The 13,728-nt window shown below is 40.7% G+C and overlaps 1 protein-coding gene across 8 annotated transcripts in view; it reads right to left on the bottom strand.

Annotated features, from left to right (window-relative positions):
• Nucleotides 1-137: 137 nt before the first annotated feature.
• The window catches only part of sox13 (SRY-box transcription factor 13), a 30,470-nt gene continuing 16,879 nt past the window's right edge, over nucleotides 138-13,728 (bottom strand). For 4 of the 8 annotated variants that reach the window (XM_079597462.1, XM_079597463.1, XM_079597459.1 and 1 more), the window contains exons 4-14: nucleotides 13,157-13,243; nucleotides 12,864-13,036; nucleotides 12,661-12,729; nucleotides 12,201-12,312; nucleotides 9,797-9,864; nucleotides 9,568-9,703; nucleotides 8,236-8,357; nucleotides 6,120-6,195; nucleotides 5,283-5,450; nucleotides 2,271-2,487; nucleotides 138-2,155 (exon numbers count right to left, since the gene is read on the bottom strand). In XM_079597462.1, coding sequence (XP_079453588.1) covers nucleotides 1,909-2,155; nucleotides 2,271-2,487; nucleotides 5,283-5,450; nucleotides 6,120-6,195; nucleotides 8,236-8,357; nucleotides 9,568-9,703; nucleotides 9,797-9,864; nucleotides 12,201-12,312; nucleotides 12,661-12,729; nucleotides 12,864-13,036; nucleotides 13,157-13,243 — 1,475 coding nt within the window. In that variant the 3' untranslated portion in view covers nucleotides 138-1,908. Of the gene's footprint in view, nucleotides 2,156-2,270; nucleotides 2,488-5,282; nucleotides 5,451-6,119; nucleotides 6,196-8,235; nucleotides 8,358-9,567; nucleotides 9,704-9,796; nucleotides 9,865-12,200; nucleotides 12,316-12,660; nucleotides 12,730-12,863; nucleotides 13,037-13,156; nucleotides 13,244-13,728 lie in introns of all 8 variants that reach the window. The other 4 variants (XM_079597460.1, XM_079597461.1, XM_079597458.1 and 1 more) reach the window with 1 other exon arrangement.

Here is a 13,728-nt window from a genome sequence, read left to right as displayed (position 1 = left end):
AGTTTAATCTTCATTTCACTAATTATTCACTGATTGACCAATCATATTGAAACATATCTCCAAATCCAAAAAAAATAAATATATATATATATATATATATATATATATATATATATAAAAAAAACTGAACCACAAAAGTAAACATAACATTTTTATTTATGCTTCAAAAACACACCACAAAACTTGCTTGGAAAAATGCAACATACAGAAGAAAAAAACATGTACACCTTTAAATTATACACTTTTATAAACAAAATAAAGTCTATATCTATATTTTACATCAGCTGGTTTTGCAACGTGTTTGGATTACAATTTTTCCAGGTTTGCCTCTACAGACAAAATACAAACTGTATTTCTGTATGCAGTTTTATACATAATTTCTTTAACATATAAGGTTTAGCAATCCATTCAGTGGCAAATCCTTTCTAAAATCTTCTCTTTAAAATATAAAGGTTTTTTTTCTTTTTCTTTTTTTCTTTTCTTTCACAAAATGTTTACATTTCAGCTCGACTGTAAATCGACGAGCAGCCCAATAATACGGGCCCAGTCAAGAGAACTGCGGGAATGGTAACTCAGTTATTTTCTTCAGCACAAACTCACTCTATATACACACACTAAAATAGAAAAGTAAACCAAATTTTAAAAATGGGAGTAATTTGAGGGGTATTATTCACATGTCCTTTCACAAAATGAATAGTAGAAATTATTTGCATATATATACACAAGTGCAAAATTCTACTCTGAAAAACAAATTGTTCTATTATGAGTCATGATGAGGGTATGAAAAAATATATTAGATGGAAAAAGTGCATTTCAAGTGATTATTCTGCACTAAATAAAAAAAAAAAATGATTTTGACCTAGGGTAATATTTTAAGTGCAGTACCCAGATTCAAACAGCAGAGGACGCCACCAACCTGAAGAAAGTCTGCAGTCCTTCACTGCCCTCAGACAGAGTCTTAAAGGGGCAGACTACTTAAATCTCAAACAGAACAGCCTATAATCGTCATCTGATAACTAGATATAATAAACTGGACAAGGAGTTCAGGAATGTTCCTTCCTTTTTCCAAGTCCACTTGTTTTCTTTTTTGCTCAGCCCTTGAGCTCTGGAAAGTACCTTGGCACAGTCTTAACAGGAACTTTTGCAGGAAAACCCTGGTGACATCAAGAAGCATTATAAAGCACACAGGCTTTGGATATATTTTTAATTTTTTTTTCTCGATGGCTAATCGTTCAGAGCTCTCCATCCATTGGCTATTTCAAGAAATGGTTCATCCAAAAGTTATATTTTTGTCACTGTTTACTCGCTCTAATCTCATTTTCATTTTCGGGTGAACTGTTCCTTGTTATGCATTCTATTATTTGACACTGTATAATTTGTGGAACTTTTTCAAAAAAAGTAAACCCTGAATATACTCATCTATACCCCTTCTAGAAGAGTCGATTCCCTAACATTTTCTTATGCACTTTACAGATAACATTAACTTCATAAAATGTGCAGTAGACAATTTTTGCAACACAGTGCCTTCAAACGACTCAAGATCTGCAGTCTAACAGCGAATATTATAGACTGCAAAAGTCTTGCTTTTTCCAGGCTCTGGTCAGTGTAAGACCTATCCTGTATGTCTGGCCTACAAATCTGAAATATTAATATCTATCTTTTGTTTAACTGCTTGTCATCATGTCTGCTGCCTCCCTAACCAACCCTAGAGGACCATGTGACCGATCTGGCAGATTTGAAACCAGTTTACAAGGACATCCTCAAAACTGGACTGGAAAACACTGACCTATACCATTTTTTGGACACCAAGTTGTAGGGATTCCAAAATCTCCTGATTATTTTCTCCATCTCATTCCCCCTCTTGCATTTTCCACCCTCTCTGTCCTCCCATCCTTTCCTCGTTTCATCTCAGTCGGTGAGCACAACCAGCTCTCCCTCACTGCGCTCGCCCGCGTCACTCTCCTCCCCTTCGCTGTAGGGCTGTCGGGGCCGTGCGGCCTCCTGCGTCTCGTCACCTCGGATCTGCGGGGGCTCCATGGCCCGGGGCAGGTAGTGCTCCAGGAGGGCAGGGTGCAAGGGCAAGGTGGTCATGGACACAGGTGTGGTCGGGTACTGTACTTCACTGGGGGGGTACGGTAGCTGCTGCTCTGATTGGCTGTGGGAAGAAATGTTGACTGTAAGGGGGCGAATCGGGAACCATCATTAGGTTATTCAGACGACTGACGACTATTCACAACATGTTGAGTGTTGAGTGTGTCTGCGGGCATCACCTCGGAGGGTACGTTACTCGTTGCTCCTGTCGTCGACTCTTCATCATGGCCTTGTACTCTCCCACCCGCAGGCGTCTTCCCTCTACAATACAGGTGCGCTTTGGCCGGGGTTTGTATTTGTAGTCTGGGTAACGTTCCAGGTGCTGCCGACTCAATCTGGCCTGCTCTTCATAGTACGGCTGCTTCTCCTGATTGGACATGGACTTCCAACGGGAACCTGAGGAGGCAACAAACAGGCGTTAAACTAACATGTGGCCCCCTAGGTTTATCTAATTTCACTCGCACCCCCAAATCTAAGATCATTGCTATATTACTTAATATGCTGCATGTGTGCAAAACCGTGTCTACACCTTGCCGCAACAGCTTGAGGATGTCTACATCGGACACGACAAAGCGACCATTGCAAATCTATTTGTTTTTCATGTCAAAAGTAGCGCATGCGCTTTGGAGAACGTCAGAAACAGTACGAGGCATCAGTTGACTGTCGGGATTTAGTGTCGCTCGCGTCCGGTGTAGACAGGGTATTAGTTAAAGTCGGCGTGAACCGGAAGTTGCAACCGACTTTATCTCAGTGTTGTGACGTATTTACGAGAGAAACTGAATACTAAATGAGGAAAAATAGTGGGCGTGACTTTTTTCCAACTAGCACCTGATTGGATCTAGAAAAGTAGGTGTTTCATTCAGCCGGTCTACTGTCAGTTGGAGGGGCGTGGTTACGGATGTTAAGCAGACACCAAAACCGTCAAACCTACGTCATCAGGGAAGGTCCTTCAATGCAGAGGGGAGGGGCATTTTCAGATTTTGATTAAAGATTACGAACCCAATTTTTTTTTGTGTGTGGATTGACTTGCATGGATTAATTGTTCACCACAAAACGATCAATTTAGGCAAACAAAGTAAATATGGTCACTTTTAATATCATGTGTACTTTAAACTGAAACATTAAAAATATCAACAGCTTATAGAATTTTGTGTGACGGCTGAGCTTAATTTACATTCAGTTTTACCATCTCTGGTATTCAGGATTTTTACAAGCCACCAGTCCATTTTAATTGTTTTTACTCAAATTTAGTTGCGCCGTAATTTATCTGCCGTAACCATAGCAAACGATTAGCTGGGAGAGTAGTTCAATTGCCCACTCTAGTGGATGACAAAAAAAATTGCTAGTAAAATCTCACATTTACAGCATTTACATGGTCTCTTGCCATCCTCATCACACCAAATATCATTATAAAATTCTCAATGTTACCTCTTCCAACCCTAGACCAAAGCTTGAGGTCGTAACATTTAATGGGGGCTTGTATTTAATTGTGATAATTGGGGCGTGTTTGTTAGTGGCAATTGATGGCAAGTTGTTGACGTATTGGCAGCGTAGTGTTATTGTAGGGCTCATCTGCTTAAACATTATGGACACTAATCCACTAAAAAAATTTGCTTAAGGAGATTGTATGCCTGTATATTTTAATGTATACACCTGTTAGTGATGAATGAAGCTAAAATAGTCAAACCAGTTTATTAGAAGGAAGTGTCAATGTACTTTTGGCTTGGAGCAGGTTTTTCAGTGGTATTTTTTGAAAGTCTGTGAGAGTTTAAATTCCACAACGACAAGGAAGAGAGAGATAATTCAGAGTGAAAGTACAAAGGAGTGCAAAGGGGGGGAAAACCATCAGCGACCTGAAGAATTCACTGACCTAATTCGCTACACGTTGGGAATGTTTGACTTTGTAAGTATTCGGTTTGTTGACTGCATGCGTGCAACGCTGCCTTCACTGACAGTGTGCTGCGGGCTAAAAAGGGTAGGAAACTGACAGAAACTTAGGTGTGTACCAGAAAGAGCTTCAGGCCATGTTTGGGAGGAGAAAAAAAGCTTGAATCAGGAGGGTCTCAGTAGCGCCACAATGGAATGGAATGCAAGTGTTTTGTGAAAGGAAAGCACTGAGGAAGGCAGAGGTGCAGCAAGGGATGAGGGGGCTGAAGTTCTGGGTGTTGTTTTCCTGTCACCCCAGGAGCCAGGTGGCTGTATGTGCCCTGGTGTGACCCCTTTTAATCCCCCTAAGACCTTCTGTCCTCCTCTCCATTCCAGGGGGCAACAGCAAGTTACATGTTCCAAAATATAGATGTGTTTTACAGAGTAACACTTAAACTGCCGACTGTAGGATTAGCTGTGAGCACCCATATTAACCCCCCAGCCCAACCCAACAATAAACAACTGATCTCAAGAGAAAGATAAAGGAGTAAGAAGAGATGAAATAATAATACAACAATGAGGACAATGTTGTCAGAACAGGTGCTTCAGAATCCACAAAGAGAAAGGATTAGAGATGGTACGGTCACTGGAGCATTCCTTTCGTTGATGACATTTTTCTTTGACAAGACGAAAAAAAACAATTTCACAAGGTCACACTTGCATATAATTAAATAGAGTAAAGGTTATGCGTATTTGGCTTGATGTCCAAGGAGATGGCTCCGTGCTCAGAATATGGCCTGAACCCAGAGTACCCCCCCCCCCCCCCCCCCATCCCAGATTGGGATAGGAATAGTTAGAAGTGAGGAGATGGGGTGGTGGAGGGATGCTGGAAAACTGTCATGGCACAGAGGTAAATCTCCCTTATCTTGTTAATTGAGTTGATTAACTGAATGCTCTCTTCTTGTGTTAATTAGGTTCATTTTCTGAAAGTGCTCCTCCCGAACTTTTTTAATACAACATAATTTGATGGACAACGCTAACACAGTTTGCTTATATTACCATTAACAAATAAAGACATGAATATAACATGAACTGATGATGTGCAGTCATTGGGCAGAGCAAAAAACCAAGTACAACATTACAATTTGCAAGTAGAGTTGTTTTTTTGTATCAGTAATTTACAGTATGTGCATGCAACATGAGGATTTTCAAATATGACAATATTCTGATAATATTATTACTAGTAAACTATCTAAAGTTTGGTAACAATCACTAGACTATCACTAAAACCAATATCAAAATGTCTTGTCAAACCGAATGCTTACCAAGGATCTTGCTGATACTGGAGTTGTGCATGTCAGGGAACGCCTGCAGGATACGTCGCCTTTCGTCTTTAGCCCACACCATGAAGGCGTTCATGGGACGTTTGATGTGGCCAGAGGAGGGAGTCCGGGATTCACCATAGCTTCCCACACCAGAGATTACCATCTGTCCTGTTGGGAACAACAAGATTTAAAAAAAACAATCAGTCTAGACACACAAAACTTCCTTTTGTTTGACTACACGCCCTGCAGCCAAGTGCAATTACACAGGCAGGTGGCCTCTGTGTTTGCTGCATGCCAAATAGGTTTTTATTGTATGAGAAATAGTCATAAATTCACCATTTGTTTATTTGATCAGAAAATGACATGATCGACTGACATTTCTTGATTCAAATTTTGCGCACGTACTAGTGACATGCAAAACTACATAGGCCTATCTCAAAATCAACTATTCTGATGGTTTCCTGAATGACTAGTCAGCTAACCTGTCTTACCTGCTAGCCATGCATAATTCGATTGGGATGAGGTGATTTCGAAATGGACATGCTTCCAGGGAATGTTTACAAAAGACCAAAACGGTTTGCAAGAGAATGGAACGCAATGCTTTCAAGTTGACACAGTATAACTTTAGGAAACAGTGCAAGATGCAACACAATAGCCCAAGATATCATTTTAAATGTGTATGGCTGTATCAGGAAAGGAAATTAATTTAAAGACACTGTCCCATGTGAACTAACCAACAGCTAAAGAGCAACAATCAGGCAGCATACCGATCAATGTACCACCGAGAAAAAAAGAAGAAAAAGAAAATTGAAGTTGACCATGATGGCCCTTACGTACCCTCAGAGTCACTGCTGAGGTGGTCCTCATTCGTCCTCAGGCACTGTCCTTCATCCATCCGGTCTCGAGACGCCTCCTTATAATCAATCAAAAGCAAAAGACAGAAAATGTAATGCCTGAAACTGACAGTATGATTTCAGCAATTCTATAAGATAATTACAAATCGCACTGTACGACATGGATCTAATAAACTTGGGTACTGTACGATGATGGTACCTATTGAATCGTAGACTACGATGCAAGTTAGTATAGAAGAATAATCAGCATTCGCTAGTGTAGAGCAAGATGAATCGCACTTTGGCAATTAACTTTTGGCTAAGCCCCGCCCCCCTTAGTTACTGTTGCTACGTCCGTCAACTTCATCTGGGCTCTGGTTTGGTATCAACATGACTTATGCTGTGACAGCTCTTCCTGCTGAAATTTTATCAAACTTTTATAAAGCAGCAAATAAAGTGTCCGATAGAAGTAGGCAAAAGGGGCTGCAATATGCGTTCAAAGGCTATATTCAAGACATAAAGGAGAAACGAAAGCAAAAACAAGGCATCCAAATAGAGGCAAAAGCATAACGGTCACAGTAAAAAAATTAACCACCGCATATCCTAATCGAGACGGAGGCTGGGACTAACAATATCAAGGAGCAACACTGTTCATGCAAAGCTGGGTAGGTCTCTATTCACTTCTATAATCGTCATTACAAAGCAAACGTAACGTGTCCCCCTCCAACCTCTCTGGGAAACGTGTATCTGTGTTACAAATGCCTCAGGCACAACGTTTAACCATATTTTTTGATAAAACTACAACGGTAATAGCCTGCCGAGACCAAAAATATGTGTTAAAGTCAATGGAGCGCTGTGAAAAAGTGTCGGACCTCTGTAGGAGCTCGTTCTTGGCTGCGCTGTGATTGGTCAATCTACATTCTAAGGTGTGGCTTAGCCAAAGGCGATTTGTGTTTTTAATGTGCGAAAAAAAAAAAAAAAAAAAGCAGGAAGAGAAAGAGGAGAATGTGGACGTGGTCATCGCTAGGTAAATAGGCCAGCATGGCATGCCAATCTTGCATATAATAATTCATTACATTTATATAGCACTTTTCTCAGCACTCAAAGCGCTTTACATAGAGGGGGGAATCTCCTCAACCACCACCAATATTTAAGTTTTAGCGCCATGTTGCAGTGATCAACACACCACTTCTTGTTGCATTTTTATTGGCTAGTCAGTAGATGCCCGTCATAGCAGAAAACACTGAGATGATCGTGCTAATTTTTTTACACTGTCCGAAAATGTATCGCATTTTGACAGTGCAACAAGAAGACCATGACAACGGCCGTCTATGAACCTCTCTCACTGTAAGACTAGGACCACCGTTTAGAAGCCACGACCACAGAAATCATCACGATTGGTCATCTTTCGCCTGGGACAGCCCAAAATCGTATAATGTGTACAGAGCACAAGACACAAAGGGCCCCAGCGAAATTTGTGGTTGTCAAATACAATTTTGAAGCTATATTCTTCTCCCTTTCAAATGGCTTGGCATTGTTGTCAATGTCTACCTGGATATTCAAGAGTATGCAAGACAGTTGTACAAGTGTCAAGCTGTAAAAACAGGTTTAAGTGGAATGATTCCAAAACCCAGTTGACAACAAAGGCGAAATCACTGTCAGATCTCCCTGCGGTTAAACTGAACTCAAAAGCAGTAACAAAGTGGTTGTCGAAACAGGTGTCAACGGAGACTTGAGGCTATTTCACAATTGTCACGGAGACTTGAGGCTATTTCACAATTGCAACGAACACAAACAAGTGAACATACAAGTTGTGGTAGGACTCTAATAGCAGCTGTTCTTGGCTGAAATGGGAATGTAGCCCTTGTTTAACCGATATCATGAACTTCTGTAAACCTATATCCACCGCTGACCCTGACCGCCCCTCTTCTCCTGTAACACAGTGGGTGTTCTGAAAGAGGGTGCAGGCCATTAATGGATACTTGCCTCAATGTTTCAACCTTGAAGCATGACCAATGGTGACAAACAGCGGGCCCCAGGTGCCGCCCGAGGAACCTTGGAGAACTGGGGCGTGGGGTATGTGAGAGCGTGTTTGTGTGTGTGCTAAGACGTTGACTCACCAGCCTTGTGTTGTTGTCCCTCTCACGGTCCCTCTCTCTGCCCGTCGGGCCTTGTCCTCCACGCAACAGCTGCTGGGCATCATGAATGGCTTGTGTCACAACATCACCCTCTCCCAAGAAGCCTGAAGAGTGAAAGGGCGAGAGAGAAAGGAAACTTTAGACAAGGTCAAGAGAGATACATTTATCCCTCTCCGTCTTGTGATGCACAAATAAAGCTCTTGGCTCGGCCTCAATTATATGACCCGATCCAGGACAAGACCCCGTTCTTGAATCCAAAGGCTTAAGACAAACAGTCACGTCTGAGGTGCTGACACATTCTCAGGGGCTGGTTCGAAGGGGGAACAGGTTTTCTGAACTGCTGACAACTGCCGTTAATACTTGGGATAGAGGCATGTTGGCAGTGGGAACCCTAAGATGGGTCCTTTCTAACAGGGTGCAGAGAGACATTTTTACTGAATGTGAACCTCAAGGGACTGCCCTCTCAAACAATGCCATGAGAGTCCAGCAGGAAAACCACAGTGGACATGTCTGACTCATAGGCCCCTTTTTACACCTGGTATTAAGATGCGTTTTGTAGTAGTAGACGAGGGAGACACCTGGTATTTTAATCTGTCCATTTTGTACACTTTCAACCACTTCTGTCCTAATTTCTTTGAGGGGAGGGTCTATAGGTGATAAATGTATGGGCTTTTTTTTTTAATAAGCTCACACACTTTACATATGAATTTGCGAGTGTGTTAGAAACCAGGAATGGTGAGAGAACATTGTGCCTGGTTTGTTTTTTCAAACCAAACTTGGGTCTTTAGCCGACAAAAGTATAAATCCTGTCTGGCTAGCACTCTTCTCATAATGTTTACGCATCAGGTCAGTAGGCGGAGAGTAGGCGTCTTTTGTGGTTGTTTGAACACATTCGACCATATGAGCGTTTACACTACGAAAGCAATCCGGTCAAATGCGTTTTCGACAACCTCTGGAAGTGATCGAAAGTGGACACGCTCAAAGTTTTAGACCCGTTTACACCTGTATTTAGCCTCGTCTATTTGTGATCAATCGACCAAAACGCATCTTAATACCAGGTGTAAACAGTGCCATAAAGAGGTAGAGATATTTTTGGACACATCTGACAGCACAACATAAATATTAAGCAATTTGTGCAACTGTAATAAAGAAACCAATCTACTAAACAGTGCTGTGGGTTGAGAGGAAATTGCAAGATCAATTGTAACAAAACAATCTTTCAAATCAGCTTAAAGCACATAGCACTGCTTTAACCTCTCAAGCACATTGTAATTTTGGAGACTGTGTGTGTTGGTGTGGTGAAGTGTCACATACTTAGGCTGAGGGCAGATCGAGGAGGGCTATGGGGCAGATCTCTTGGTCGGTACCCTGACTGCATGTGGGCCAGTTCCAGTGCCTGGGGGCTTGGGGTCTTGGGTTTAGCCGTGAGGTTGAGAGGTTGACTGGTGTCCTTGAGCACAAAGTAATTGTGAGATTTGTTAATAAATTACTAAAAATACAACAAAGTGAAAGATGACCTGCAGATCAGAGCTAGATGGTGTACCTGGCGATAGACTGTCCCACTGGACCTTTTGGAGTGCGGATTGGGCAGCAACTGCATGGGATATTCCACTAAAAACAAATAAAAAAGTACATTTAAAAGACTGAAACATAAGGATTTACAAACATAAATGGTCAGTGGGCATCTGCGACCAAACCCGAGCCCAACAGGACTAGGCCAACTATCAGGTTTCAAGACAGGTTCAGGTCAATTTTCCATTCCACAGGTTCAAAGCAAATATAAATCTTTCCTAGTTACTATCAGTCCAAATGCTCTGCATCCTTAATGACTTCTAAGACATAGCATTGCAAACTGCTAAGTGTTTATCACCTAAGAACTTCTCTAATTTATCAGCTGGATAAACTCTTTGAACTCAGGTTTGCTTGAGTCCTTGGCCCTCAATTCCAAGTTTCTTCACAATGCCAGTTCGATTGTGTCAGACATGCTGTTAGCCGACTAGTTCATACACTTGTCCTATTGTTCCCTGTTCTTTCCTTCAATCCTTCATCTTCTAAGCAAATGGAGTACATGCATACAGGCATTAAAGTTGTGCGTTTACAAGAGTCTTTTAACGGAGCGAGGGCACAGTACCATAGATTACAGATGTCAATGCAAAGAACCCGCTCTAGATTTTACTTGATCAATATGCACTCTAATTCAATGGACAGCCCTGAGCCGTTCTTCGATGAATGTGCAAGGAAATCACTCGGGCAGACCTTTCAATGAGTCTTTCTTTATGAAGTTCTTTCTAAGTGGACCAAAGACATGAGCAAAACCATCAATTCATACTTGTATTACAAAACAGACCTTCAGACGAACATGCATTAAGAAAAGTTCTTAGAATAGAATGTTTTTTATTATTATTTCCCTTTAGCATAGAACAGCATTTTAACTCTTTCAATTCAGCTTGCACTACGCTACATATTAACTGAAACAAACCACAGCTGATAAGCTTGCGCTGAAAGGCGTAAAAGCAAACAAGTTTTTCAAATAACCAACAAAGGGTAATGTTTGAAGTCAATTATTTAAAGATTTTTGACAGATGCTATTTGATCTATCTGAAGATAACAGATGGCTGAATCCTGTGTCCTAAAAGACTCTTATTGTAAAAGCTAACAGTTGCACAATATGCAAATAGGTAGGTCTTCTATGCTTATATCAGGATGTGTAAACAATTCACTCCATTGGTCGAAGAAGGGACGGAAGTTGAGGAAGTTTTCGAGAGTTTGGTGCGGCCTTACCTGGTTTGCAGGGAATGGGCTGCAGAGGTAAACCCATAAGGATTTACAAACATAAATGGTCAGTGGGCATCTGCGACCAAACCCGAGCCCAACAGGACTAGGCCAACTATCAGGTTTCAAGACAGGTTCAGGTCAATTTTCCATTCCACAGGTTCAAAGCAAATATAAATCTTTCCTAGTTACTATCAGTCCAAATGCTCTGCATCCTTAATGACTTCTAAGACATAGCATTGCAAACTGCTAAGTGTTTATCACCTAAGAACTTCTCTAATTTATCAGCTGGATAAACTCTTTGAACTCAGGTTTGCTTGAGTCCTTGGCCCTCAATTCCAAGTTTCTTCACAATGCCAGTTCGATTGTGTCAGACATGCTGTTAGCCGACTAGTTCATACACTTGTCCTATTGTTCCCTGTTCTTTCCTTCAATCCTTCATCTTCTAAGCAAATGGAGTACATGCATACAGGCATTAAAGTTGTGCGTTTACAAGAGTCTTTTAACGGAGCGAGGGCACAGTACCATAGATTACAGATGTCAATGCAAAGAACCCGCTCTAGATTTTACTTGATCAATATGCACTCTAATTCAATGGACAGCCCTGAGCCGTTCTTCGATGAATGTGCAAGGAAATCACTCGGGCAGACCTTTCAATGAGTCTTTCTTTATGAAGTTCTTTCTAAGTGGACCAAAGACATGAGCAAAACCATCAATTCATACTTGTATTACAAAACAGACCTTCAGACGAACATGCATTAAGAAAAGTTCTTAGAATAGAATGTTTTTTATTATTATTTCCCTTTAGCATAGAACAGCATTTTAACTCTTTCAATTCAGCTTGCACTACGCTACATATTAACTGAAACAAACCACAGCTGATAAGCTTGCGCTGAAAGGCGTAAAAGCAAACAAGTTTTTCAAATAACCAACAAAGGGTAATGTTTGAAGTCAATTATTTAAAGATTTTTGACAGATGCTATTTGATCTATCTGAAGATAACAGATGGCTGAATCCTGTGTCCTAAAAGACTCTTATTGTAAAAGCTAACAGTTGCACAATATGCAAATAGGTAGGTCTTCTATGCTTATATCAGGATGTGTAAACAATTCACTCCATTGGTCGAAGAAGGGACGGAAGTTGAGGAAGTTTTCGAGAGTTTGGTGCGGCCTTACCTGGTTTGCAGGGAATGGGCTGCAGAGGTAAACCCATCTGGCCGTCAGAGTTGACTGGCATCGGCTGGGCGTTGGGGTGAAAGGCGGGGATCATAACATACGGCATGTTTACCTGCTGGTTCAAAGGTCACAGAGAACACCTTAAGTCACCTAATATTGTATTTCCACTCTGGAACAATTCACCCAAACAGGTAAGTTCTATTTACTCGTGTCGTGTCATGACCTCATTTCAATTTATGTCTTCCTTAAAGTCACCATGAAATCATTGTTATTTTGTACAGAACGTTAGTGTTTATTATAAATGCCGTGCACATCATTATTCTTTGTGCACTCGTAATCTTTAATCAAAAACTTTAACCTTTTTTCGGTGAAGTATGCCTTTAAGATAATAAGATTCTCCCCAGTCGCTAGTAGTTCATACAGTGAAGTAAACTGCAAGGTTTTGAATCATCAACCTCACCTGAATTTGCTGCTGCAGTAAATTGATTTTATGTTGCTGCTGTATCAGCTGCTGCTGCTGTTTGGCGATCTAAAACAGAAAACCGGCATTCAGAAACCAAACTAATTCATATAGTGCTTTTCCTGACACTGCTTTTTTTCAGTTCCTTTTCAAATGCGCCATCTTTTTCCTTGTCACTTGTTCAACTAAAAGTGTCTCCACACCTGTTCTTGCTGCTGTCTTGCCAATTCCATCTGTTGCTGCTGTTTCTCCAGCAGTAGAGCGGCCATATTCCTCTGCTCTGAATGAGCTCCTAGCAGCTGCTCTCGCAGACCAGAGAGCTGGTTTATCATCAACAACAACTGAAACTCCTTCTCTGCCAGACTCTCTGGGGTTCCTGTAAACACATACGCTGATGGTCAACCACAAGGTGTCAGTGAAAAACAAATGACACACACACACGGTTTGCATGACAAAGTGTATGTACTATGTGTGCAGTATAAACAGATACATTCACCTTTTAAGTTGACACTGGCCTGAAGACCCTTCCCAAGGAACTTTTCTTTCCAGTCTGTGTTCAGAAGCTTTTCAATTGTGGGCATCACTACAAAAAAAATATTATATCAAAAACAATTAAATATTTTAACTTTTAATCATTTAAAATGAACCCCTGGACAAATAAATATATATATATATATAAGTGTTTTCTTCTCTATTGTGTCACTCTTTGTTTCCACAATTATGCTTCATTATATTAAGTACACATGTATATATATATTATCTATTGTATGATTATTTAAAATATACAAGATACATGTGTACTTAATATAATGAGGCATACTTGTGGAAACAAAGAGTGACAATAGAGAAGAAAACACTTTTAGCTGTACTATAAAAAACTAGAGCTTAAAACCCCAGTTATAACAAAAGAAAAATAGAAAGTGAAACAATTCTAGGGAATGAGTCAAAAAATAAAAGGAAAGCTAGGCTTTTTAAGAAACCACTTGAGGACTCTTTTAATAACCAATAGGCATTTCCCAGGGGCTGTGAAATATATCATCCAAATTAAATCACTGAAAAGCTTCAAAG

Source organism: Phoxinus phoxinus (genome assembly GCF_949152265.1).
Source record: "Phoxinus phoxinus genome assembly, chromosome: 22".
NCBI classification, from domain to species: domain Eukaryota; kingdom Metazoa; phylum Chordata; class Actinopteri; order Cypriniformes; family Leuciscidae; genus Phoxinus; species Phoxinus phoxinus.
The sequence above is the reverse complement of the archived record's forward strand: the minus strand, read 5'-3'. Positions and strand labels throughout refer to the sequence as shown.